At 45.9% G+C, this 23,815-nt stretch overlaps 1 protein-coding gene across 2 annotated transcripts in view; it reads right to left on the bottom strand.

The window, feature by feature from the left end:
• Window positions 1-22,671, bottom strand: part of si:ch73-60h1.1 (calcium/calmodulin-dependent protein kinase type IV) — a 255,324-nt gene extending 232,653 nt beyond the window's left edge. The window contains exons 1-5 of one of the 2 annotated variants that reach the window (XM_056252643.1): window positions 21,887-22,671; window positions 20,397-20,475; window positions 20,238-20,300; window positions 20,019-20,101; window positions 15,416-15,488 (exon numbers count right to left, since the gene is read on the bottom strand). In XM_056252643.1, the coding sequence (XP_056108618.1) occupies window positions 15,416-15,488; window positions 20,019-20,101; window positions 20,238-20,300; window positions 20,397-20,475; window positions 21,887-21,993 (405 nt within the window). In that variant the 5' untranslated portion in view covers window positions 21,994-22,671. The remainder of the gene's footprint in view (window positions 1-15,415; window positions 15,489-20,018; window positions 20,102-20,237; window positions 20,301-20,396; window positions 20,476-21,886) is intronic. The other variant, XM_056252644.1, reaches the window with a different exon arrangement.
• Window positions 22,672-23,815: the final 1,144 nt, after the last annotated feature.

Below are 23,815 nucleotides of genomic sequence, written 5' to 3'. Positions count from 1 at the left end.
TGGGAGAGGACATCTGCCCTCACCGGAATCGGCCACGGAGCTGTATGTGACAGCCGTGCTAGCTCCGGGAACCAAATCTGATTCTCCCAACGCGGGGCTATGAGGAGCACCGAGTGGCGCGTTTCCCTGATTCTCTTGATCACCTGTGGTAACAGAGAGACCGGAGGGAAAGCATATAGCGGGAGGCTGGGCCAAACCTGGGCCAGCGCGTCCTCGTCCTTCGAGAAGAACGTCGGGCATTGAGCGTTGTCTTTTGACGCAAATAGGTCGACTTCCGCTCTGCCGAATAGGCGCCACAGTTTCTGGACCGTTTGGGGGTGCAGGGACCATTCCCCTGGGGGAACGTTGTCCCTGGACAGTTTGTCTGGGCCGTCGTTCAAATGGCCAGGCACATGCGCCACCCTCAGCGAGCGCAGGTGCATCTGAGACCAAATAAGGAGGAAGCGACCATTCCTCGCTGTCCGATGCCAGGATGGAGCAGCCGTCTCTCCTGGCGTGTTCCTCGGCCTCCTCCTCAGACGCGACGGCAGTGAGGCTCGTGAGCGGCAGCTGCGCGTCGGGGAGGGGAGGCGGGGAAGGCGAAAGCGGGGCTCGAGGGAGGTCCTCCGGCGAGCGCGTCGCTGTGGCCACGGGCTCCGGTTGCCTCAGGGAACGGTGCTTCTTTCTGCGCGGTCCCACAGAGGGCGGAGTGGCTGCATCGGGTTTGAAGACTTCGAGTCGAGCCCGTAGGGTCGACAGCGGAAGCGCTTCGCAGAGCTCGCAGCCCCCGGACGCGAGGGCGAGCTCTGCATGTTCCAGGCCCAGGCAGAGAGCGCAGATTACATGGCGGTCTCCAACGCTGAGCGGGGCCCTGCACGAGCCGCAGGAAGTGCGAGGCATCTTTAAAAAGACGCTCGCGCTCTTTTAGAAATAGAGAGTTGCAAGGTAAAAGGATACGTCGCCAGATAGCGTAGCTCGCACGGATGGCTGAAGGTGGCGAAGACGGCCGGCTTCCTCAGCGCTGTCCTAAGCTGGCTGTCCGCTGTTCGTGGGCGGCGGTGGCTTCTCTCTGATCCAGCGATGCGAAGAGCTCGCTAAAGAGTCGAAAAATCAGGGAAGTCAGCCTACAGCCCCTTCTTTTATACGCTAAGCCATGCCCATTCTGGCGGGCTGTGACGCTATGAAGGCGCGAGCGCCCTTCATTGGGCGTGACATCACGCGGGGCTCACTGGTAGGCTGCAGCAGATGCCAGCAGGGCAGCCAATGAGCACGCGAGATGGCCTGCTCTAGGTCTGCTAGCTGCTGCACTGCGTTGACAATGAATACAAAATTAAGGATAATTTTTTGGCTTCAATATCTCGAGAAGATGAATCTTTCCTGTAGCGTAAGCTAAACTTACGCAATACGAGAGAACCTCTCGTAAGAGAACTGTCATAGTGCATGTCATGCCCACCACGCCTGAGGCCGCTGCGGAGGAAGCTGTCCCTGAGGCTGCTGCGGAGGCAGCTGTCCCTGAGGCCGCTGCGGAGGAAGCTGTCCCTGAGGCCGCTGCGGAGGAAGCTGTCCCTGAGGCCACTGCGGAGGAAGCTGTCTCTAAACCTGCTGCGGAGGAAGCTGTCCCTGAGCACGTCGCGGTGGGTGTTCCTGAGTTGGTCCAGAAGCATGTCAGGGCCATCGAACCTGAGACTGTACACACCGTGCCTGCCACACAAGAGAATGTTCACGCCGTGCCTGCCGAGCCAGAGACTCTTCACGTCAGACCTGCCGAGCCTGAGTCTCTTCACGTCAGTCCTGCCGAGCCTGAGTCTCTTCACGTCAGTCCTGCCGAGCCTGAGTCTCTTCACGTCAGTCCTGCCGAGCCTGAGTCTCTTCACGTCAGTCCTGCCGAGCCTGCACTTCACGTCAGTCCTGCCGAGCCTGCGCATCACGCCACGATTGCCCAGGAGGGTGAACTCGAGTCTGTCCCTGAGCATGCTGTGGAGGGCGCTCCCGAGGCTGTTCCTGAACTGTCTGGTCCGCCCTGGTCGCATATACGGCATGCTCCGCCCTGGCCGCCCGCACAGTTTGCTCTATTGACCTGGCCCTCCCACCTCCCCCAAGAACGCCTCCATTTCACCACCACCCTCGAGTATATTCTGAAGAGCATCTGGTATCCGCTCTTTAAGGGGGAGGTTATGTCACGAGGCTAGTCTGTGTTATTGTCTGGTTTCATGTTTGTCACGGTCTAGTTTGTGTTTCTGTCGTGTTTCATGTTTAGCAGCTCCCTGTTATGTTTATTAGTCTGTCACAGGTGCTTCCTATTAGCCACACCCTCTTGTTATCTTGTTAGCTCGTTTACCCTTGTATTTAAGCCTGTATGTCTAGTTCAGTCTTTGGCTGCGTTTACACTTGGCATTAACATGCAATCACCGTGATTCGATCAAGCAGATCGGATTATTAGCCAATCAGGACATGGTGCGTTTATATTTGTTCACATTAAGCAGCCTCTGTATCTGAACCGATCGGATTTCTGTTTCCCGCATAATATTTAAATCAGGTCTGTGGCACGACACCAGATTAATAGTAAAGATGATACAAATTAAACAACATCCCAATTGCTTTCACTCACTCACTTTACTTTCATATGCAATCTCCATTAATTAGATCAAATTATATTTTTTGAAAGAAGGAATACTTCCAGAGTTGATCTTACAAAAATAACTGGTTTGATCATGTTAAACAAGTCACATATCATCGATCATCTGGGTTTAAGGTTGCGTGCAATGACTATATTGACAGAAATGGGAGATTGATAAACATGCTGAAACAATAAAAACATTCAACATTTAAAACATTAAAAAATTCCGATTCCGATTATTCCTCTGGCATAGCATGCAGCGTTCAGCTCTTCATTAAGATCTCATGACTGACTGTGAGTGTACAGGCGATCGCCTTGTTCAGATAATGTTGCACAATTAAAATGAAAAATGACACGCATAAATAAACTGTTTTAAAGATTGACGTTTATTGTTCAAATAAGTTTAATTTCGTGTCTAAACTGCATCTGGCCATTACTTTCTGACAGTCACGCGGGGAGACTGGGCGGGGATTTAAATTACGTTCACCTGTGAATGCAGACACGTTGGCTGGATTGCGTTTACATTACACTGAGATCCGATCACAATGCGTCCTCGACTACCTCCGAACCGGGACACACTGATCGGATAACATTCCGATCAGATGTGCGTTTACACTTGTCTTTTCAATGTGTATGTGGACAACATCCAGATAAAGGTCGCATGTTAATGCCAAGTGTAAACGCAGCCTTTGTGGGTCCTTAATGTTGTTTGCTGGTTCGTCTGTTCCTGATTCCTGAGTCTGTCTTTGTATAGTTTGAGTTGTGTAAATAAAGTCAATCTGCAAATGGATCCTACTACCTCGTCTGCTTCAACCCTCACTGCATTTGACTGAATAACTTTTACAATTATTATTAATTAAGTTGATGTTTAATTTACAGTGAAGACAGTGTTATTTTACATTTGCTTACTTTATTACATTTCTGTACCTGAAAACGTCCCGGGTTACGTATGTAACCCTAGTTCCCCGAAGGGACGGACGCTGCGTGTAATCGCAGTGGGAACGCCCTCAGCGTGACGCGTCTGAAGCATGAATGAAATCAGTCAATGGAGAGAATGAGCGTACGGCGAGTGACGTCATCGACCAGGAAGCTATAAGTATCCCCTGAGCACACAATACGCCAGCTTAAAAGTTACTGAAGCAGCGACCCAAGGGGATGCCGAGAGTATGGCAGGACACGCAGCGTCCGTCCCTTCGGGGAACTAGGGTTACATACGTAACCCGGGACGTTCCCCTTCAGGGACTACCGCTGCGTGTAATCGCAGTGGGAACGCAATACCCACATCCCCATACGACCAAATCCCCGTCGTGTGTCATCAGGAGACACAAACCGACGAGAGAACCTGAGCCCCTGGAGTGGAGCTAAGGTCAAGGGAATAAAATCTGACGAAAGTGTGCGGTGAGGACCAGCCTGCCGCATCACAAACGTCCTGAAGAGAAGCTCCTGAAAGAAGAGCTGTAGAAGCAGCCATACTCCGGGTGGAATGAGCCCTTACAGCCAAAGGTGAAGGCTGATGGGCCGAACCATAAGCAAGTGAGATGGCCTCGACCACCCACTTGCTCATCCTTTGCCTAGATGCAGGACACCCTTTCTTAGGTGACCCAAAAAGACGAACAGTTGTTCTGATCTCCTCCACAGGGCAGCTCTGTGGACGTAAGCATCTAAAGCCCAAACTGGGCACAGCAAATTAAGTTTCTCCTGGTCTGACGTCAGAAAAGGCGGAGGACAGAAAACCTGCAGAACTATAGGTCTAACAGAAACAGTTGGAACCTTAGGAACATAACCTGGTCTCGGAAAGAGAAAAGCCTTAACCATACCAGGAGCAAATTCCAGGCACGAGGGAGCCACCGAAAGTGCTTGAATATCTCCAATTCTTTTTAGAGATGAGATAGCGAGAAGAAGGATAGTCTTTAGAGTAAGAAACTTATCCGAAACTTCCTCGATGGGCTCTAAAGGAGCAAGGGAGAGACCTTCTAAGATGATGGCCAGATCCCAAGCTGGTATCTTCGTGCGAACTGCAGGCCTCAGCCTCAAGGTGCCACGAAGGAAGCGAGACATAAGTGGGTGTTTCCCGAGGGAACCTCCACTTGAAGGGGTGTGGTAAGCAGCTAAGGCCGCCACATACACCTTCAGTGTGGAGTGGGATAACCCTGTGGAGAGACGGTCCTGCAGGAAACCCAGCACTGTACCGACCGGGCAGTTAACTGGGTCCTGCTGGCGCTCTCCACACCAAGAGGTGAAAAGTTTCCACCTCGCGGCATATAACTTCCTCGTGGAGGGAGCTCTGGATTGGAGGATGGTCTCAACGACCTCAGCCGAGAGACCAGAATCTATGAGCTGGGCCCCCTCAGAGGCCAAGCCCACAGCCTCCATAGCTCTGGGCGGGGGTGATTTTTTAGGATCGACCCGCTCGCCTGAGAGAGCAGATCTCTCCTGATCGGTATCTCCAGGGGAGAGCCGTCGAGGAGAGACACTAGGTCCGCAAACCATACTCGGGCTGGCCAGAACGGGGCTATTAGCAGGAGACTGAGCCCGTCCCGGCAGAACTCCCGTCTCCAGAACTCCCCGGAGCAGAGTGATCGGGGGAAAAGCGTACGGACGTGACCTCGGCCACGGATGTACCATCGCATCCAACCCCAGCGGGGCTGGATGGCTGAGAGAGAACACAGCGGGCAGTGTGATGTTTCTCGAGAAGCAAATAGGTCTACCTCGGCACGACCGAAATGTTTCCATAGGAGTTCCACCATCTCGGGGTGAAGACTCCATTCCCCGGGCCTCGGCCCCTGTCTTGACAGGATGTCTGCCCCCTGATTTAAATACCCCGGGAGATAAATAGCTCTCAAAGAAAGAATTTTCCCCTGGGACCATAGAAGGATCTGACGTGCCAGTTTGTAAAGCGGGCGAGAACGCAGACCCCCCTGATGGTTGATATAAGAAACCACCGATGTGTTGTCTGTCCGGACAAGAACATGGTGGCCCCTTAGGTCTGGGAGGAAGTGTTTCAGAGCCTGAAACACCGCCAACATCTCTAGGCAGTTTATGTGCCACAGACGATGATGGTCCTCCCACAGACCCTGAGCCGGGCGACCATCCATGATCGCCCCCCCAACCCGTGAGAGAAGCATCTGTCGTTAGCATAACGCGACGACAAGGAGCTCCTAACACAGGGCCTTGGGACAGAAACCAAGGACCTTTCCACATGATCAGGGCGCGATGACACCGTCGCGAACTCATGATCATGCGAAGCGGATTTCCCCTCGGGGAGAATCCCTTGGTTCTGAGCCACCACTGTAACGGTCTCATGTGCAAGAGGCCAAAAGGTATCACGTTGGACGCAGCTGCCATGAGACCTAACAGTCTCTGGAACTGTTTTACAGTGGATGACTGGCCTAGCTGACCTGATCTACTGCGGCGAGAATCAAAGCAATACGAGCAGGTGACAATCGTGCCTGCATCGTCATTGAATCCCACACTACACCTAGAAAAGTGGTTCTCTGTAATGGAGAAAGAACACTCTTCTTGGCGTTGAGCCTCAGCCCCAGTCACTTGATATGAGCAAGAACGACATCTCGGTGCCGAACCGCCTGTTGTTCCGATTGAGCTAGAATCAAGCAATCGTCTATATAGTTCAGAATGTGGATGCCCTGTAACCTCAGCGGGGCTATAGCAGCATCCATACACTTCGTGAATGTTCGGGGTGACAGTGCTAGGCCGAACGGAAGAACCCGATATTGGTACGCTTCGCCCCCGAAAGTGAACCTCAGGAACTTCCTGTGTTGAGGGAGGATATATACATGGAAGTAAGCGTCCTTTAGATCTATCGTGACAAACCAGTCCTCGGATCTGATTTGAACATCCCGAGTGACAGACACAGCGCCCTGTAACGTACTGGCAGGGAACAGCTGGTCTGGGCACTCCACAACCCTCCTCGGAGGGGGCGAGCGTCCCTCGGGAAATCGCTCGCCGAGTCACTCTACGCCCTGTGAAGGCAGGGTTAGTAGAGCAGACCCCTGAGGGCATCGGAAAAGACAGGGCACCGTGTTTTTGTGCAGTGAACTCAGGTCTTTCACGATGGGGACCACCCTCAGAGTCCCGACGTTCAGCCCGTCAGGATAGCATACCCGTTCTCTATAGTATTCAGGACCCATTGAGAAACATTGGGGAGAATTTTCCATTCCACCAGGAACTCTACTAAGGGAACCAGCCTCTCGAGGCTGGCCTCTGGATGAACATCCCGAGTGACAGACACAGCGCCCTGTAACACACTGGCAGGGAACAGCTGGTCTGGGCACTCCACAACCCTCCTCGGAGGGGGCGAGCGTCCCTCGGGAAATCGCTCGCCGAGTCTCTCTACGCCCTGTAAAGGCAGGGTAAGTAGAGCAGACCCCTGAGGGCATCGGGAAAGACAGGGCACCGTGTTATTGTGCAGTGAACTCAAGTCTTTCACGATGGGGACCACCCTCAGAGTCCTGACGTTCAGTACGTCAGGATTTTTTCGACGCGGCCTTCTTGGCGATAATGACTGTCCTCAGATCAGCCCTACCACGGGAAGGTCGCGCCGGGGAGCGCCCCGCCTCGCCCCTCCAGTTTCTCTGCGGGGGGGCACGAGACGCGACACTTCATTCTGCTGCGCTCTTTTTGAGGTACTCGGCGACTGGGACTGCCCTCGCTCAGCAGCCCCAGCGACACGCACTTTAAGGGGCATAAATTTCTGAAAAGCAGCCGCCTGTTTCTTCTCTTCCTGGAACCTTTCCGTGACAGAAAGAAGAGCGTCACCAAAGAGGCCCATAGGCGAAACTGGAGCATTTAAAAAGAGTCTTATCTTTTTCCTTCATAGAGGTCTGACTCAACCACAAGTGTCTCTCTGTGGCCACCATGGCTGCCATAGACCGGCCGATAGAATTAGCTGTCTCCCTGGTGGCCCGGAGAGTGAGATCAGCAGTCTGCCTGAGCTCATAAATCATTTCAACAGAAATTTCCGCCTGGCCCGCCGCCGAGTAAGCCTTCCCCACTAACACAGAAATATATATATATTTTTAGTGGTTTAGCGCAGAACCGGTGCTTTAAGTGAAGATGATGAAGCTGGAGAGAGATAGCTCGCGAGCGTCTCCTCCGCCTTCCGGCATCGTCACATAACCAGCAAATTTAGCACCAACAATGTTACCAAAAGCATTGGACTGATTTGTGTAAATTCTGCTTGAAACCGGTCTAACCCAGGTCTTTGAAACCTCAGCATGAAAATCTGGGAAGAACGGTAAGCACCGGCGAGAAGGTTGAGGTCGTGCAGACAGAAATTTAACATCTAGTTTACTTTTATTACTAGACTCCTGTCTATCAGCTGGCCACTCGATACTGAGCTTTTCAACAGCCCGTTTTTTTATTTTTTGTTTTTTTAGATAACACATCCATCAAACCTTCTTCATTTGCAGTATAATGTGACAAACTAGTTTCCTCTGATGCAAAACTTTCGACATCCAGCTCCACAGAACTGGATAATCTTAATTCAACATCATCATGTGCCTTCACCCGGGCAGAAGTAACCGCCGCAGCGCGTGCTTCCAAAGCCGGGTGAGAGGCACTGGATCCCGCCGGAGAAAGCCGAGATAGGGCGGAGCCCGTCTCAACGTCGCCGGTGAGATCCATCTGCGAAACCCCAAGACAAGCGCCGCCGCTCTGCCTCAACAGAAGCGGGACCCGAGCCTTGAGGAGCTCGCAGCAAATCACTCTCCTCGAAGAGCGATCGCCGCGAGCGCAGAGTTCTCAGAGGAAAGCGCTCGCAATGCTCACAATCGACTCCCTCGAGAGCCGACTGGGCATGCTGAACTCCCAAACAAGCCACACATAGCTCGTGTGAATCCCCACCCGTGATGTATCGAGTACAGGGGGGAACACACTTCTTATACTGCTCGCTCATATTGTTTTTTTTATATAATATATATAGTGATAAACTCCTGACAAAACAGACAAACACAATCGACAGATTCAGACACACACAGAGCTGCTGAAGTACAAAAAGCTGGCGTATTGTGTGCTCAGGGAATACTTATAGCTTCCTGGTCGATGACGTCACTCGCCGTACGCTCATTCTCTCCATTGACTGATTTCATTCATGCTTCAGACGCGTCACGCTGAGGGCGTTCCCACTGCGATTACACGCAGCGGTAGTCCCTGAAGGGGAACTACTGTTAGACCTACCTGAAAAACCTGAAAAGCACTGCTTATTTAATTTTTATTTTTGTTATATTGTATTTATTTGTGCTTTTGCTTGTTATTTGATTATTTGTTCTTATTTTATTACTGACTTTTTACTTGTCTTTAATAATGTTTTAAGTTTATTTTAGTTGGGCTAGTAGTTTTAGCTGTGGTCTTGAAATTGGAATAGAGAATTGTGAATCTTCACTGTTATGTTTTTTTTTTGCAAAAACAGTTTCATGGCCAGTACATTTTCTTAAGTTACAGGCCATTGGCAAGTGTAGCAAGTTAGTTTTAGGCAATCGACAGCATATGTAGCATAATGTTGATTACCACAAAAATAATTTTGATGCATCACTTTTTATCTTCAAAGAAAAGCAGAAATCAAGGGTACATGAGACACTTTCAATGAAATGTAAAAGCAGAATGGTGAAACTTATAATTTTATAAAAGCACTTACATTATCTTTCCTTTGTATTATTTGAGCCATAACGTGGTTCTTATCATTATAGGGTTTATGGCTTTCTGTTGTCATGGAAACTAAGTGGTAATGCCAAGATATACAAATACACATATAACAAACAAGAATACTACACGCAATAAAATATCATTAAAAGTTCAGCATTACAAGCATTTGTAAATCACCTAAATCTTTTTTAGTGCACTCATTTACAATTAAGCTTGTATTGAACCAAGAATACTCCTTTAATGCTTCTGTATGTAAATGATCTTTGAAACAACTGGCTAACTTCTGCATGTCAGCATGATCCTTACAATATTGTTTTTAGTGCGGGCTAAGTAGATGAACAATAAACAGGCATTAACCTGTAAGTTTGGGTGTTAATATGTTAATAAGATCCTGGTTATAACATCAAAACCATGGAGATTTCTGAATGCGCCATTTTTGCAGTTTTGTATTGTAAACATTAGAAGGCTAAACATCCACATTACCATTATTGTTTTTCACACACGAATGGAAAATGTCTGTGTGCGTGAAAACGTCTCGGTTACTAATGTAACCCTCATTCCCTGAAGGAGGGAACGGGAGACGTAACGTCGACGTGACGACGTAATTGAGATCACTTCAAGGAGCCCTATCATCTTCGAGTGTCTACAGAACGAGCCAATGAACATTGGTGTGCATGAATCGCGTCACACGCCCCGCCCCGCCCCGCCCTGCAGCATGGGTATAAACAGGAAGCGGGCGTACGCACTCATTGTTTTTCGCTGAGGAGCCGAGATCGTGAGGGCCGTTACAGCGATGGTCAGCAACCGTGGCGACGGGACGTTACGTCTCCCGTTCCTCCTTCAGGGAATGAGGGTTACATTAGTAACCGAGACGTTCCCTATCAGTCGTTCACGTTCGACATAACATCGACGTGACGACGTAATTGGGATCACTATGGAAAACGCCCCGGTTGCTGCCACATCCGGCGTCCTACGCAAGACTCCCAACTGGCTGGGGCGGAAGGCCTGCGTAGAGGGAGTTCAAACTGCTGTTCCGTTATACCCAACACAGTGAAACTCTTGGATAACACTGGGAAAGTGTGCCTTTCCAGGGACGCTGCAGAAGCCACATCCTGCCCGAAGGGAGGTAACATGTGGAGAATACACATATGGACTGGCCGGTTAGGGGCAGTGCAACATATGGAATGTCACTGGGGTGGTTTCAGCCTGAGAAGGGGGGGCAACACCGGACAGTGACGGCAGAGCAGACTCTGCCAAGGGAAAGACACAGGCTCACTCTCTCTCTCTTCGGAGCAAGGCGAAAGTATAAGGCTTCACCGTCTCAAAACTAAGCACTGTCTTGCTCTCTCTCCCTCGCACATATTAATCAAAATAAACGACACGATGGTAAGGTCGGGAGACTAAAGTTTCATGTGGAGCATTCGGAGATTTGTTTTTCCTGTTTTTTTTCTTGTTTCCTGTTTTCAAATGAGTCATTAGTTCGCGAATTGGACGTGTCATTATCGGACATGTGCCGGCGGTTGGGACATCCCACAAGATGTGTCATCACAGAAAACATTTCATCACTGGATAGTTTTTTTTTTCGTTTATTTAAAGTGTGGTTTATGTCAGCTGAATGTGCGGAACGCTTTTCAGAGAAGATAAGGCAACGTATTTTAGCACAATTCACACCCAGCGGTAGCCTAATTCAGGAAAAACAAATATCCGAATGCTCCACATGAAACTTTAGTCTCCCGACCTTACCATCGTGTCGTTTATTTTGATTAATATGTGCGAGGGAGAGAGAGCAAGACAGCGCTTAGTTTTGAGACGGTGAAGCCGCCTTGCTCCGAAGAGAGAGAGTGCGCGCGCGCGACCAGGGCTCTCTCTCTCTCTCTCTGCTCGTTCAGTTACTGTCACAAGCGCAGCAGTTCATCTACATTACTCACCGATCAAATAAGACTTTGGCGGTAAAAAAATTCGCTTTGGACGCCGTGCTATGGTGCTTGATAAAGGACAAAAGGGACAGTTGTGAGTTCACGGTCTGTAGCCTACATACTATGGCTGACTCAGCAGGAGCATCGATAAGAGGACTCGTTAACGTCGAGGGCATACAATATCGATGGATCGTAAAACTTAGAACCGGTTCTCGAGTGGAACCGGTTTTCAATTCCCATCCCTAGTGATGACACACATCTTGTGGGATGTCCCAACGCGCCGGGATAATCACACAAAGCGCACACGTCCGATAATGACACGTCCGATTCGCGAAGTAATGACTCATTTGAACCGATTCGTTTTAATGAATGGTTAAAACAACTGATCTTTCCAACACTGAACTCACGGTACGTTTAATCGGTGTATAACTAATCGGTAACACTTTACAATAAGGTTGAGGCCTGAGGCTTTGCATTCTGTCTACGTATAGGCGCAAAGCATAAACGTGACAGAGAAAAGCCAGGGCTGGGTCTGCCTCCTCCAAAGGCAGCGCTTGCAAGTTCATCACCTGGCACATATCCGGGCCGGGGTCTCAGGATCATGTGAGAGTTAGCCGGGCAGAATTCTAGACACGTTTCGTCGACCAAAATGCATGCAGGTCCCCTACCCTCTTGATGGAGGCCAATGCAACCAGGAGTACTGTTTTACAGGACAGAATCTTTAACCCCGCTGACTGCAAAGGCTCTGAAGTGCCAAAAGGAACAGAGACAAATACCAAGAGGGTATAGAGAGCGGGCGAGGAGGATTTAGTCTCCTCACCCCCCTCAGGAACCTGATGATCAGGTCGTGCTTTCCCAGTGACTTACCTTCAACTGCATCGTGATGAGCGGTGATAGCGGCAACATACATTTTAAGGGTCAGCCTTCGCTTTAACCCATCTTGCAGGAAGGAAAGCACGGCTCTGATCGAGCAAGTTCAGGGGTTCTCCTCGTGAGAAGAACACCACTCAACGAACAGGTTCCACTTCAATGCATAGAGGCGCCTCATAGAGGGGGCTGTAGCAGAAGTGATGGTGTCAACTACCGCTGGGGGTAGGTTACCTAGAATCTCCGTGTCCCGTCCAGGGCCATAGGGTGCCCCGTCTCTGAGAGAGCAGGTCCTCTCTCAGAGGAATGGGCCAGGGAGGGGCTGTCGAGAGGAGCACCAGTTCCGGGAACCAGGTCCGGTTGAGCCAATACGGCGCAACTAACAAGACCTGCTCCTCGTCCTCCTTGACCTTGCACAAGGTCTGTGCAAGAAGGCTCACTGGGGAAACGCATGCTTGTGTAGGCCCCGGGGCCAGCTGTGTGCCAGAGCATCCGTGCCGAGGGTTCCCTCGGTCAGTGAATAGAACAACTGGCAGTGAGACGTGTCCGGGGCGGCAAACAGATCTACCTGTGCGGTCCCAGAGCACCTGAAAATCAGCTGGACCACCTGGGGATGGAGTCGCCATTCTCCTGGTAGCACCTGCTGCCGTGAGAGCTCGTCGGCTGCAAGGTTGAGCAGGCCCAGCGCAAGATGTACTGCTAACAACTCGAGGCAGTTGATGTGCCAATGCAGTTGAGGCCCCGTCAACAGACCTGAAGCTGCATGCCCGTTGTACGTGGCCCCCCAGCAGAGGCATCCGTGGTGACCACAGAATGCCTGGACACTTGTTCTAGTGGAACACCTGCCCGCAGGAACGAAGGGTCCGACCACAAGCTGAGAGTTTGGTGACAGTGCGGGGTTACTTGGACCCGGCACGAGCCGCTCTGCCACGCCCATCTCGGGACTTGATCGTGGAGCCAGTGTTGGAGCAGCCTCATATGAAGCAATACGAGTGGCGTTATCGCAGCTGCAGATGCCATATGCCCCAGGAGCCTCTGAAAAGGTTTCAGTGGTGCCGCTGTTCTGCGTCTGAGCGAACTCACGCAATTCAACACTGACTGGACACGGGCCTCTGTGAGGTGCACTGTCATGTTGATCGAGTCCAACTCCATACCGAGAAAAGAGATCCTCTGCCCGGGTGTGAGTTTGTTCTATTCCCAGTTGACCTGAAGCCCTAGGTGGCTGAGGTGACTGAGCACCATGTCCCTGTGTTCGCACAACTGCTGTCTCGACTGGGCCAGAATGAGCCAGTCATCGAGATAGTTGAGAATGCGAACACTACGCTCACACATGGGACTAATGGCCGCCTCCGCGACTTTCATGAAGACACAGGGCGACAGGGCCAGCCCGAAGGGTAAGACTTTGTACTGATATGCCCGTCCCTCTGAATCGCATAGCCGAGTCTGATAGTACGGATGAGCCGGCGAGACGGGCTGGGAAGCTTAAGCCAAGCTCCCAGACACCGAGCAAGAGGGACCAACAGACGTACCCGCGGTGGGGCAGTGTGGCAGAATGCAGGGACCCGACTCGGACGGCATAGAGGCCCGAAGTGGGGTCTGAATGTGTGGTACAATATGTACCTGCTTCCGTCGAGGGGCAGAGTGAGTGAGAAGAGTCGTCAATGCGTCCGGGACACAGCCACTGCTGCTCGCTGGCGATGAAAGAGGGGCTTGAGGGTGACAAGGCATAGCGTTGTCGACCGCCAAGCGCGCCCTCTTGGGACCCAGAGGTTTCAGAAATTGCTCTTTCATTGAAAATCCCCATCCGCCGGGGGAATGAGCGGCGCGTTCACCATCTCCTGAAGAGCAACTTGATTCACCTCTGGGTCACCCGTCTCAGGGTCATTTGCACCTCCGCTTGCCTCTTGGTTTGGCAGCGGCCTGGACTTCCTGCGGCTTGCTCCACGCTGAGGCCTGGATGATGGCTGCTGCCGAGGCTTAACGGGAGCAGAGGACGCCGCGGGAGGCCGACCTCGGCGACGAGCGGACGGGGGGGTCTGTGGCCGGCGGACGGGGCAGGATGTGTCGGATCGCCTCCGTCTGCTTCTGTGCGGCCGAGAACTGCTGGGCAAAGCTCTCGACCGCATCGCCGAACAACCCAACCTGGGCCTGGTGGACCTGCAAGAGTGCCATGGCATGGAGGATGGAAGCAGCCTGTCCACAGGCTTTATAAGCCTTCGCCGAAAGACCGGACAAAAACTTACAAGCCTTGGAAGGGAGGCGTGGATTACCCCGCCAAGAGGAAGCAGACTCTGGACACAGCTGCATTGCAACGGCACGCTCCACTGGCAGGATATCCACATACCCTTACCTGCCCCGCCGTCGAGGGTGGTGAGGGGGGAGGAGCCAATAGGACGGCTTCTGGCAATATATGGTGTCATCCACATCCTAGTAAGCTCCTCATGCACCTCCAGAAAGAAAGGTACCGGCACACTGAGAACCAGCACGGCCCGCCCCGAGAAACCAATTGTCCAACCGGGAAGGTTCGGGACGTGGTGGAGGGTTCCACGCAAGCCCGACCTTCTTGGCGGCCCGGGAAAGCATAGCCGCCCCACTCTGGAGCGGTCTCGGACAACGCTACACTCCCCGAAGGGGGCAACCCAGCTGAGTCGTCATCTCCAGAGGACTGAAGCTCCCCCTCCGATGCTGCGACTGACATCGGGTCATCAGGTGAAGCTCCAAAGGACACCACTGGTCATCCACGCGAAGGACCAGCACGCTCCTTTGAAGGCTCCAATGGTGGCAGCGCTTGTGAGGCGTGAGGGGCCCACGGAGATTGCCTCGCCCTCACGGTGATCCTCAAATCACCCTGGCCATGCGCCAAAGTAGGTCTATTCTGAGGTCCAGAATAGACGCTAGATCGGGCATAGGCGAGGGGAATGCACCTCCCTTGAGGTAAGCGAGTCTCGATCTAAGCGCTACTATAGTCATATTCCCGCAATGGGAACATGAACTATTCACAAAGGCTGCCTCAGCGTGCTGAATGCCCAAACACAAGAGGCAACTATTGTGGCCATCTGCTGGCGCCAGGGAACGACCGCATCCAGAAACGCACAAGCGGAATGATATCCTGAAAATGACGCAGGGTCACGCTTGTGTTGCTCTTTTAGTGAAAACAAAAAAACAGAAAAACTCTTTCAGTACTGAGGCACCCAGGGGTAGCCGCGGTGTAACGCGATTCATGCACGCCAACGTTCATTGGCTCGTTTTGTAGACACTCGAAGATGATAGGGCTCCCTGAAGTGATCCCAATTACATCGTCATGTCGTCGTTACGTCGAACATGAGCGAGTGATAGGGAACCATATTTTTATATCCTATGATTCATATGGTCTTACCGCCACAGCCTCCAGAATCTGTTTGATAACATGAGCTGCATCTCGCTCGCTGTAGTAGCCCCTCTCCACAATCCTGAAACAACACACAGCTCATGTATGACCATCTTAAAGACAAATTCAGCAAAAACAACAAAAAAAATCACATAGCACATATATAGACTTTCGAATGTTTTTAAATATGAACAGCTGATGTGTGTGTGTCTGGCAGCATCCAGTGCTCTGTTTAGCAGTGTGTAGATGTGTGTCGGCAAACCCTAAACTCATTATTGGGAACTTGTTTTATTCAATTTCGTCTCACTGATAAGCAGAAGAGCAGACAGAAAGCCCACTGAGCTGTAAGAACCTGAGCCGGAAGGTGTGATGATAAAGAAAGAATGAGATTCTTGTGCTGAAGACCCCCATAAAGGCCCCGATATCCTTCAAGCGAAATCGAAGAACGAACATCATTTGGAGTTTATTTTGGGAGTTTGAACTTTCCAGAAAAGTTCGCTATGGTTGGTAAACACCTTTGAACTCCCATTGGTCCGTAGTGATTATGTAATAGGTAGGTGTACGCTGAGGCTCGACCTTCTTTCACGTGAAAATCTTTTCCCGTTCATTTCTCCTGTTCAGTCCGTCGAAGTCAGACGTCCGTGAGTGAGAACATGAACACACTGGAGAGCTGCTTTAACCCTCTGGGGACCAAGGGGGTTTTGGGGCCCTTGGGATGTTTTTTTGACATGCACTGACATTTGTGCTTTTTTCAGTTATTTATAAACATGTTAATGGCAAAGGTGTAAATTCACTCTATATAGCACAAACGGGGCTACCATAATATGTGAGCAACATGTATGTACATGTTTGTATTTTTGAGAGAATATTATTTATGCATGGTTATTTAAAAACTTAAAAATAAAAGTTTCTGAAATAAGGCCACAAAACACATACTGATTATTTCTTCACAAGACTTTTGAAAATTGTATCACATAGTCTAGAATATTTGCTCCAAAACTATGTGAGAATCATCCTGACTACTCATTCAGATAAGTCAATAAAGTCTTTTAGAATGTGTATGACGTGTTTTGTTTGAGAAAGCTTTATGCGAGGAGGCGTGATCTCTCATTAATATGTATGGCATTTCACACCTGAGAAAGACAAAGACCCTCCCATAATGGCCCTATTAGGTGCTATCAGGCCATATCATTATGAGGAGCCTTGCACAAAAAATGAGGAGATTTAAAAAAGAATGGCTTTTAGATTGTTTGGATTTATTTACAACACAACATAATCCAAAGATACACAACAAAGGACAAAAAAGCACATTAGTAAACACACTGATCTAAAGACAGAGGCTTGAACAGTCACACAGCATTGTCCCATTCCTGAAACATAGTACATACCTGTCATTTCCAAGGTGTTTGATTTTTCATTTTACCATGTTCATGTACAGTCTCCTGTGAATGTTGAAGTCAGCAGGACTCATCAGTGGCATCTTGTCCCTGTAAAAAAATAAATAAACACCTGTGAACATGCTGATATCAAGAGAAACTATATGGCTGCACGACTTTGGTTTTTTTGGTTTTTTCGAATTTTTCTGGTTAAAATTGCTTTTTAATTATGTATACACACACACACACACACACACACACTGCTTAGAATAAGTGAACACACCCATGCTAAAGTTGACTAAAAAGAGGAATAAAAAATCTTAATGCCTTAATTAAAAAAATGAGGAAAACTCCAACCTTTAGGGACATGAATAATGTCCCTGAATTCTTTGTGAATGAATAATGTATCACAAATAATTAAATATTCTTCTTTAAAATACAGGGTGCATACGTCTGGACACTTCTATCCCCAGAAACTCCTAACAAAAGCTTATTTGATGTCTTTATTTTGAAGCTTATTTGATGCTTATTTGATTTGAAAAACTTTATCCAAAACTAGTCAACGAAATGTTGTCTTTTATTTCGTCTGTAACAGTGCGTATCTGTGCGTTCATTCATTCATTCATTCACACACACACACACACACACACACTCACACACACACACACACACACACACAGAGAAACATGATTCACATTTAAACACTATGCTATTTTTCCGTTTACAGACACTAACGTTATTCTATATCGCGATTAGAACAAAGCACAAGCATAAAACACTTACACTTCTCAGCTGAATCTGTTGCTCCTCCTCGAAGTGAAAATAAACCAGCATTTGTTCTGTGGTGAATGTCCCAGGAATATTCCTCATAGCCGCGCAAGACGAATCTTAATCTGACTAAAAAATATAGTGTGTTTACAGAGTTTACAGCATTTGCCTGGGGGCGTTTATCTATTTTGCATATGGCCTCAACACATTATCTTATGAATAGCGCGCTCTGCGAGTGGGTGTGAACAAATTAACGATAATGAGCTGAGACAGGAGAAACTGTACTTCTCTTTAGTTTCAAACAGATTACATTGCAAGAGAATATTTGTTTTAAATGTGAATTGTTTTATTTAAAAGTAGAAATTTAAAGCGTTCTTTAGACGTATGCTTCATGTTTGTTTGATAAGTATTAGCTGAGTTTCAGTTCATTTTCCAGACATGTTTCAGAAAGATTTTTGCGGAGACAGAGTGAGCTGAAAGCGCACCCTGTTTATTTTATTTATTAAAAAAAAAAAAAAAGGTTTTGATGTTAATGTGAGTGTACACAAAAAAAGAAGACCCTCTATAGTTTATAATCATGTATTGATTTTATTTATATGACCATAAATGACGGAATATTTTAAGTCTATGTTGCTGCTATGTGAAAAAAAAACAGCAAAACGCGCCGGCGCGTTTGCCGTCCCCAGAGGGTTAAAGTAGAAAATGAAGTTGTACTTCTGATGAAACGAGACACTTACATTGTTTTTCATGTTTAATACGGTAAAGCTGCTTGATTTTAAGAAATATATTGTATAAGTATAAGCGTGGCGTGACTTTACTAGAGTGCCGAATTGCAGAGTTCGTGCAAACATATCCACGTTGCTATGATCAGATGCTTTTCTTATGCTTTCTTTAAAAAAAGCTTTCTGTTTTCTTTCTGTGTTTATTTTGTTAATGAGAGAGGAAAGCACTCAGCACATATTTACATATTCATCGAACCGTTTCTCTGAGCAGTGTGAGAGGCATCGGATGTTTGATAACAGTATATCGCTGATCACGTCTTTCGAACTTTGTTTTTCCCTTAAGCGAAGAACAAAAAAGAACTTCGCTGTGAGTATATCGGGGCCTTAAGATCTAAGGAGATAAACTAGGCCCTCATCATATCACCACATGGTAGATTACCTCTTAATACACTTTGAGCTTTGGGCTTGCTGGGGCTGTAGCCACACCAAAAAATCAGAAGATAACAGACATATTGTCCTCTTGTAATCTGCTATTGGTGAGTAGCCTGATCTTTTTGAAGATTCACTCACATTATACACTTCAAATAATATAGATTTTAATATAAATTCTTGCACTTTGTTCGCCCTAGCTATAGTCGACAAGTTTCAATAAACTGTTATTTATTCAAAGAGCAATGAATCCCTTGTGAAACAAAATAATATGCCAAGTATACTTGCAACCAGACTTATTCAGGATACTTCAAGTGTGTTAATGATTAGTTAACTTGAAGTGGAACAACTAACTTTGTACTGAGTATATTTTAGTTGTAATTAAATTGTAGTAAAGCATAACTTTAAGTGAATTTAGTATACTTTTGTGTGCTAAATTGGAACAACTTCAAGTATACTTAATATACTTTAAGTATATGCCTACATGCTTGATTTGTGATATTAAAGTGTACTTTATTTGGGTTACAAGTACATTACAAATTCATTACGAGTGTCTTCAAAACATTCAAGTCATATACCATAAGTCTTATATTTAAGTAAAAGGTATATGCTCAGTAATAGCTTTGGCTTATTCCAAATACTACAAATTGCACACTTTGTCTTCAATAACAAAAGCACATTAATAAACTAATATTACTTAGCTATACGTTGTACAATATACTATTGAATACTATAATGTATTTTGAAAGTATACTTCAATGCATTGTTATAATGATAATTTTCAGCATATTTTCAATATATTTTTAAGTGCAAATAAATACAGTTTTTAAAAAATAAACAGAATTTTCACTTCAAGTATATTTTTCTAAAATATATTTTTAGAAAATATACTTTAGTACTAGTACTTTAGTACTATTTTAAAGTGTAATAAAAGTTGTATTGTGAAAATAGTTAAAAGCATGATGCAAATATACTTTTAATATATTTAAATATAGTACAATTTTGTTAGTATATTTGCAATGTACTATTGAAAAAGGGAATATATTTCAAAACAATAAAGTATACTTTTTTTCATAAATGAATAGTTTATAATGCAGTTTTCACTATCATTGACTTTCATTATGTGGGCAAAAACAGTTTACACAATTTTTCTTAATATCTTCTTTTGTGCTCCAGTCAAACAGGTCTGGAATGACATGAGGGTGAATAAATTATGAATTTTAATTTTTGGGTGAACTATCCCCTTTAAGCTGACGTTGCAACTCATAAATCCTGTTTCACATTTGAATTGCCTCTAATTAATGGAGGACATAATACCTGTCAAAGAGCTCTCCACCTGTGACCAACTCAAGGATGAGAAAGATCTCGGTCTCTGTCTCAAAAATTTCCTTCAAACGAATCTAAATGAAAACATAGTAAGAACAGTCACATCAGAGCAAGCCTATCCATATTCTCATGGAAAACAATGAATATGAAATATTTCATAACAATGTGAAGAGAATTTCACAATTCATTGCGGGGAACATAATATCTTACAATATTTGGATGAGACAGACGCAGCAGGACTCCAATCTCTGTCCTCACGATTTTCTTGTCAATCTGAGTTGATGACACATTGAAAATAACCTCAAACAGTTATTCTGGGATTTCAGGAAAAATTTAAATATGCTCCTATAAAATCACCAATCAACTTACAGTTTTCTTCAAGACCTTCACAGCATAAGGTTTCTCAGTCTGCTTCTCTTCACAGCGAAACACAACAGATGTGGCACCCCTGGTGGTTAACACAAAGCAATCGTAATATACTCATAATTAAATAAGGTTCTTAAATTTGATAAACAAGCATCATAGAAAGTACCATACGCAAACACACATCACAAAGTGATAGATGGGAAGATGCTAATAAAACCAAGAAATCTGATGAAATAAAAATGTTGGCATTTCACACTGTGACCTCCACCGCTCACCTAATCTTGGAGGTTCCTACCTACATTCTACCTTCCCCATCACCACTATTATGTCCATGCATTTCCATGACAACTGAGTATAAACAATCAGTCTCCATGAGGCCATGAAATCTTAAAGAAGGGAATACACATTTAATGACACATACTAAATTAAACTGGACCAAAAATGAAATGGGCCTATTAAACTTCAGACAAGGCTCTTAAAATGCTCACATATACAAATACTCAACACACTGGATTCAGCTTGATGTACTAGGCTGAACATAATATGCCATGTATTACAAAATCACCTTCCCTCTCTAGTGCATAAGCTCTTTTGCATGGCTGTGTTATGTTATACAATACGTGTGTTATATATATAACCATGGTCCTCATGTTGTCTCTCAGATCTTTGCTTTTCATGGTCATTGAATGACTCAATCAGACAAGCACTCAAAGAGAAGGCCATCATTTCTCCATCTGCTGCCTGACATCAGTGTCTGACAAACAGTCTTCAGCATTATCAGCAATAGACATCAAACTACTCACAGTCATATAATGTGCAGGAATATGCGTACATTAAAAACATTTAATTCTGTGAAAACGAGCCCCATAGAAGTCCTTCTCTGAGCTGAATTTCATGCCAGGTTACATGGCTATAATGTCAGACTGAAATCAGGTGACAGCATAATTGCTCAACATTTTGCATCCCACATCCTTATACATTTTAAAATACTTGGTGACATTTGGAAAGGTTGGGTGTTTTCTTAACGTGCATTATAATTAGTTTACTACAGGGAGATCAAATTTTAGCTCAATTAGTAGAAACCTATTAAATCAGTTATCTTTATTTACATAGCTGCCATTTATTCAAATTTATTATTTATTCAGATTTTCAAGTTAGTTTTATTTCTGCCACAATGATAACTAATTAAACAAAAACAAAGTATCAACCAACCAACTATCGGTAACAACATAACAATGATATTTATAAATATGTTATGCTTTTTTATTGTTGCAGTCTCATGATTACTTATTGTGGTACAAAGCAGACATAAAATAATTAAATATTGGTTCTGCATATCGGTTAATTTGTATCACTATAGTCATAACAAAATAGGTCGACTAGTAATTAAGTAACAAAAATCATGTGTAGCCTACACAGTGTGAACGTATAGGCCTATGTATTTTCAATATAATATAAAAACCGATGTTAATTGGATGAAGTAATGTACTCACCTGCCTAATTCTGGGCCCATGTTATAGAAATCCTCAACTGTCGCATCTCGGCGCGATCCATCGACCCAATATTCCACCGTGCACGCGCCAGACCGAGAGGTGGGCATGATGGACTCTCCGAAGACTGTTCTTCTGTTATAATGAATGCAACTAATCCCTTTGATTAGGGAAGCCCAGGGAACCTCGAACACTTTCACATCTGGGAGTCAGCTTAAGCTGTATGTTTGTTAGTCTATGTGTAGCCTATAAATCTGCTGTTTCAAGTGATCAATGATTTACAATGTCCAGGTTTCCATTTCCGTCTGAGTGCGCGTATTAAAAGTCAGCCCAGACACTGAAGCATCACTGCGGGCTGGAGTTGATCTCCAAATCAGGTCTATTTAAATTGATCTATATCTGTATCCTACAAGAAGATATGATTTTTTTTACGCGGTTTTCTAAAATATTGATCAAAACAATACAAAGGCTGTTTTCAAAGTGGTTCTTCGGCTTCCAAAGGGCGAATAGATCCCATCCCCAAATCTCTCATGACACACAACATTCAAGAAAACATCATAATCCTGCGATTCACGATGTCACAAGCGACAGGATGATGAACGATTCCTTGCTTTGGTCCTCGACAGAATGAAAAACAAACAGTCTTATTTCTCAGATGCTTCTCAAAAAACAGAAGGCTATTGTGACTTAGCAGGATGAAGATGAAGTAAATGTCGTTTTTAATGTAAATATCAGACTGCTGTTTGTGCTGGTAGCCTAAGGAGTGGAGAAAGGGAGGGGGTCTGTCACACGCTAAACCGCACACACACACACACACACACACACAGTCACATGCACACACTCCGCCTCACTCCCAGTGCCTGGCTTTTACTGTGGGCTGCAAATGGGAAGCGGAATATTCAGTCAAAATAACGAATGTGCTTCTGATATCATTATGGAAATGTATTGTTATTAACAGTTGTCGAACGTCAACGTGCATTACACAACCTATACAGTTATTCCTGCACTAACGCCACATCACCGCTATTGAATCTATAGTGCGACCAGTAGTCGATTCCCGAACGATTCTGATAAATTAATAAAACACACAGTGAGATTAGTGTATAGTCAGATATAATTTCAGAACAAATGACTCGTATAAACCTGTTCTTTTCAGTGAAACAAAACATTCAACGCCTCCATTTTAATCTGATTCCCGAACAGCTAACCAGTCCGTAACCAATAGCTTTATAGAGCCTGAAGTTTTAGTAGGCTAAATCAGAACAGTGTGACCAATGTTTTACGATTCCTGAATGAATGAGTCTTTTTTTGAGTCTATTCTTTAAAATGAATCGAAAACACTGAACCAATCTGAATGAATGTAATTTGTTATGTTAAGGTTTGTAAGAATTAAATCATTGTAGTTACTGGTTGTCCATAGGCTATATACAAGAAAAACATATTGTACTTTTGTGGTGTTCATAGTTAACCACAAGGTGGCAGTGTACTGCTTAAGTGTTGAAGTGCTGCTGAGGAAGAAGAAGAAAAAGGTGTTCGGTTCGAAAAGACATGTTTGACATGTGTTGAATAAAAAGCCTCGAAGGAATTACTCTGGTCTTGTGCTTCATACTATAAAACACAATAAATTGGCGACGATGGTTTCCGTGCCTATACACTGTAAAAAATAAAATGCCATTTTTACAGTAAAATACCGGCAGCTGTGGTTGCCAGAACTTTACCGTCAAAAATATGATACAGACATTATTGGTTTTACAGACTTGACTTAAAATTTACAGTAATAAACCGTATTTCATTATCTGATATAATGTTAATTTACCAACCTATGTATGTATTAATATCTGTTTTGTACCATTGTAATACACTGACAAACAACAATCATCACAGCAGTGATGAAAGTCACATGATAAATCAAAGCTCATCACAAGCAGCTCA

This window comes from Rhinichthys klamathensis, unplaced genomic scaffold (genome assembly GCF_029890125.1).
Source record: "Rhinichthys klamathensis goyatoka isolate OS25496 unplaced genomic scaffold, OSU_Roscu_1.1 h1tg000098l_1, whole genome shotgun sequence".
NCBI lineage: Eukaryota > Metazoa > Chordata > Actinopteri > Cypriniformes > Leuciscidae > Rhinichthys > Rhinichthys klamathensis.
Note: the sequence above shows the minus strand (reverse complement) of the source record. Positions and strands in the feature narration are given on the sequence as shown.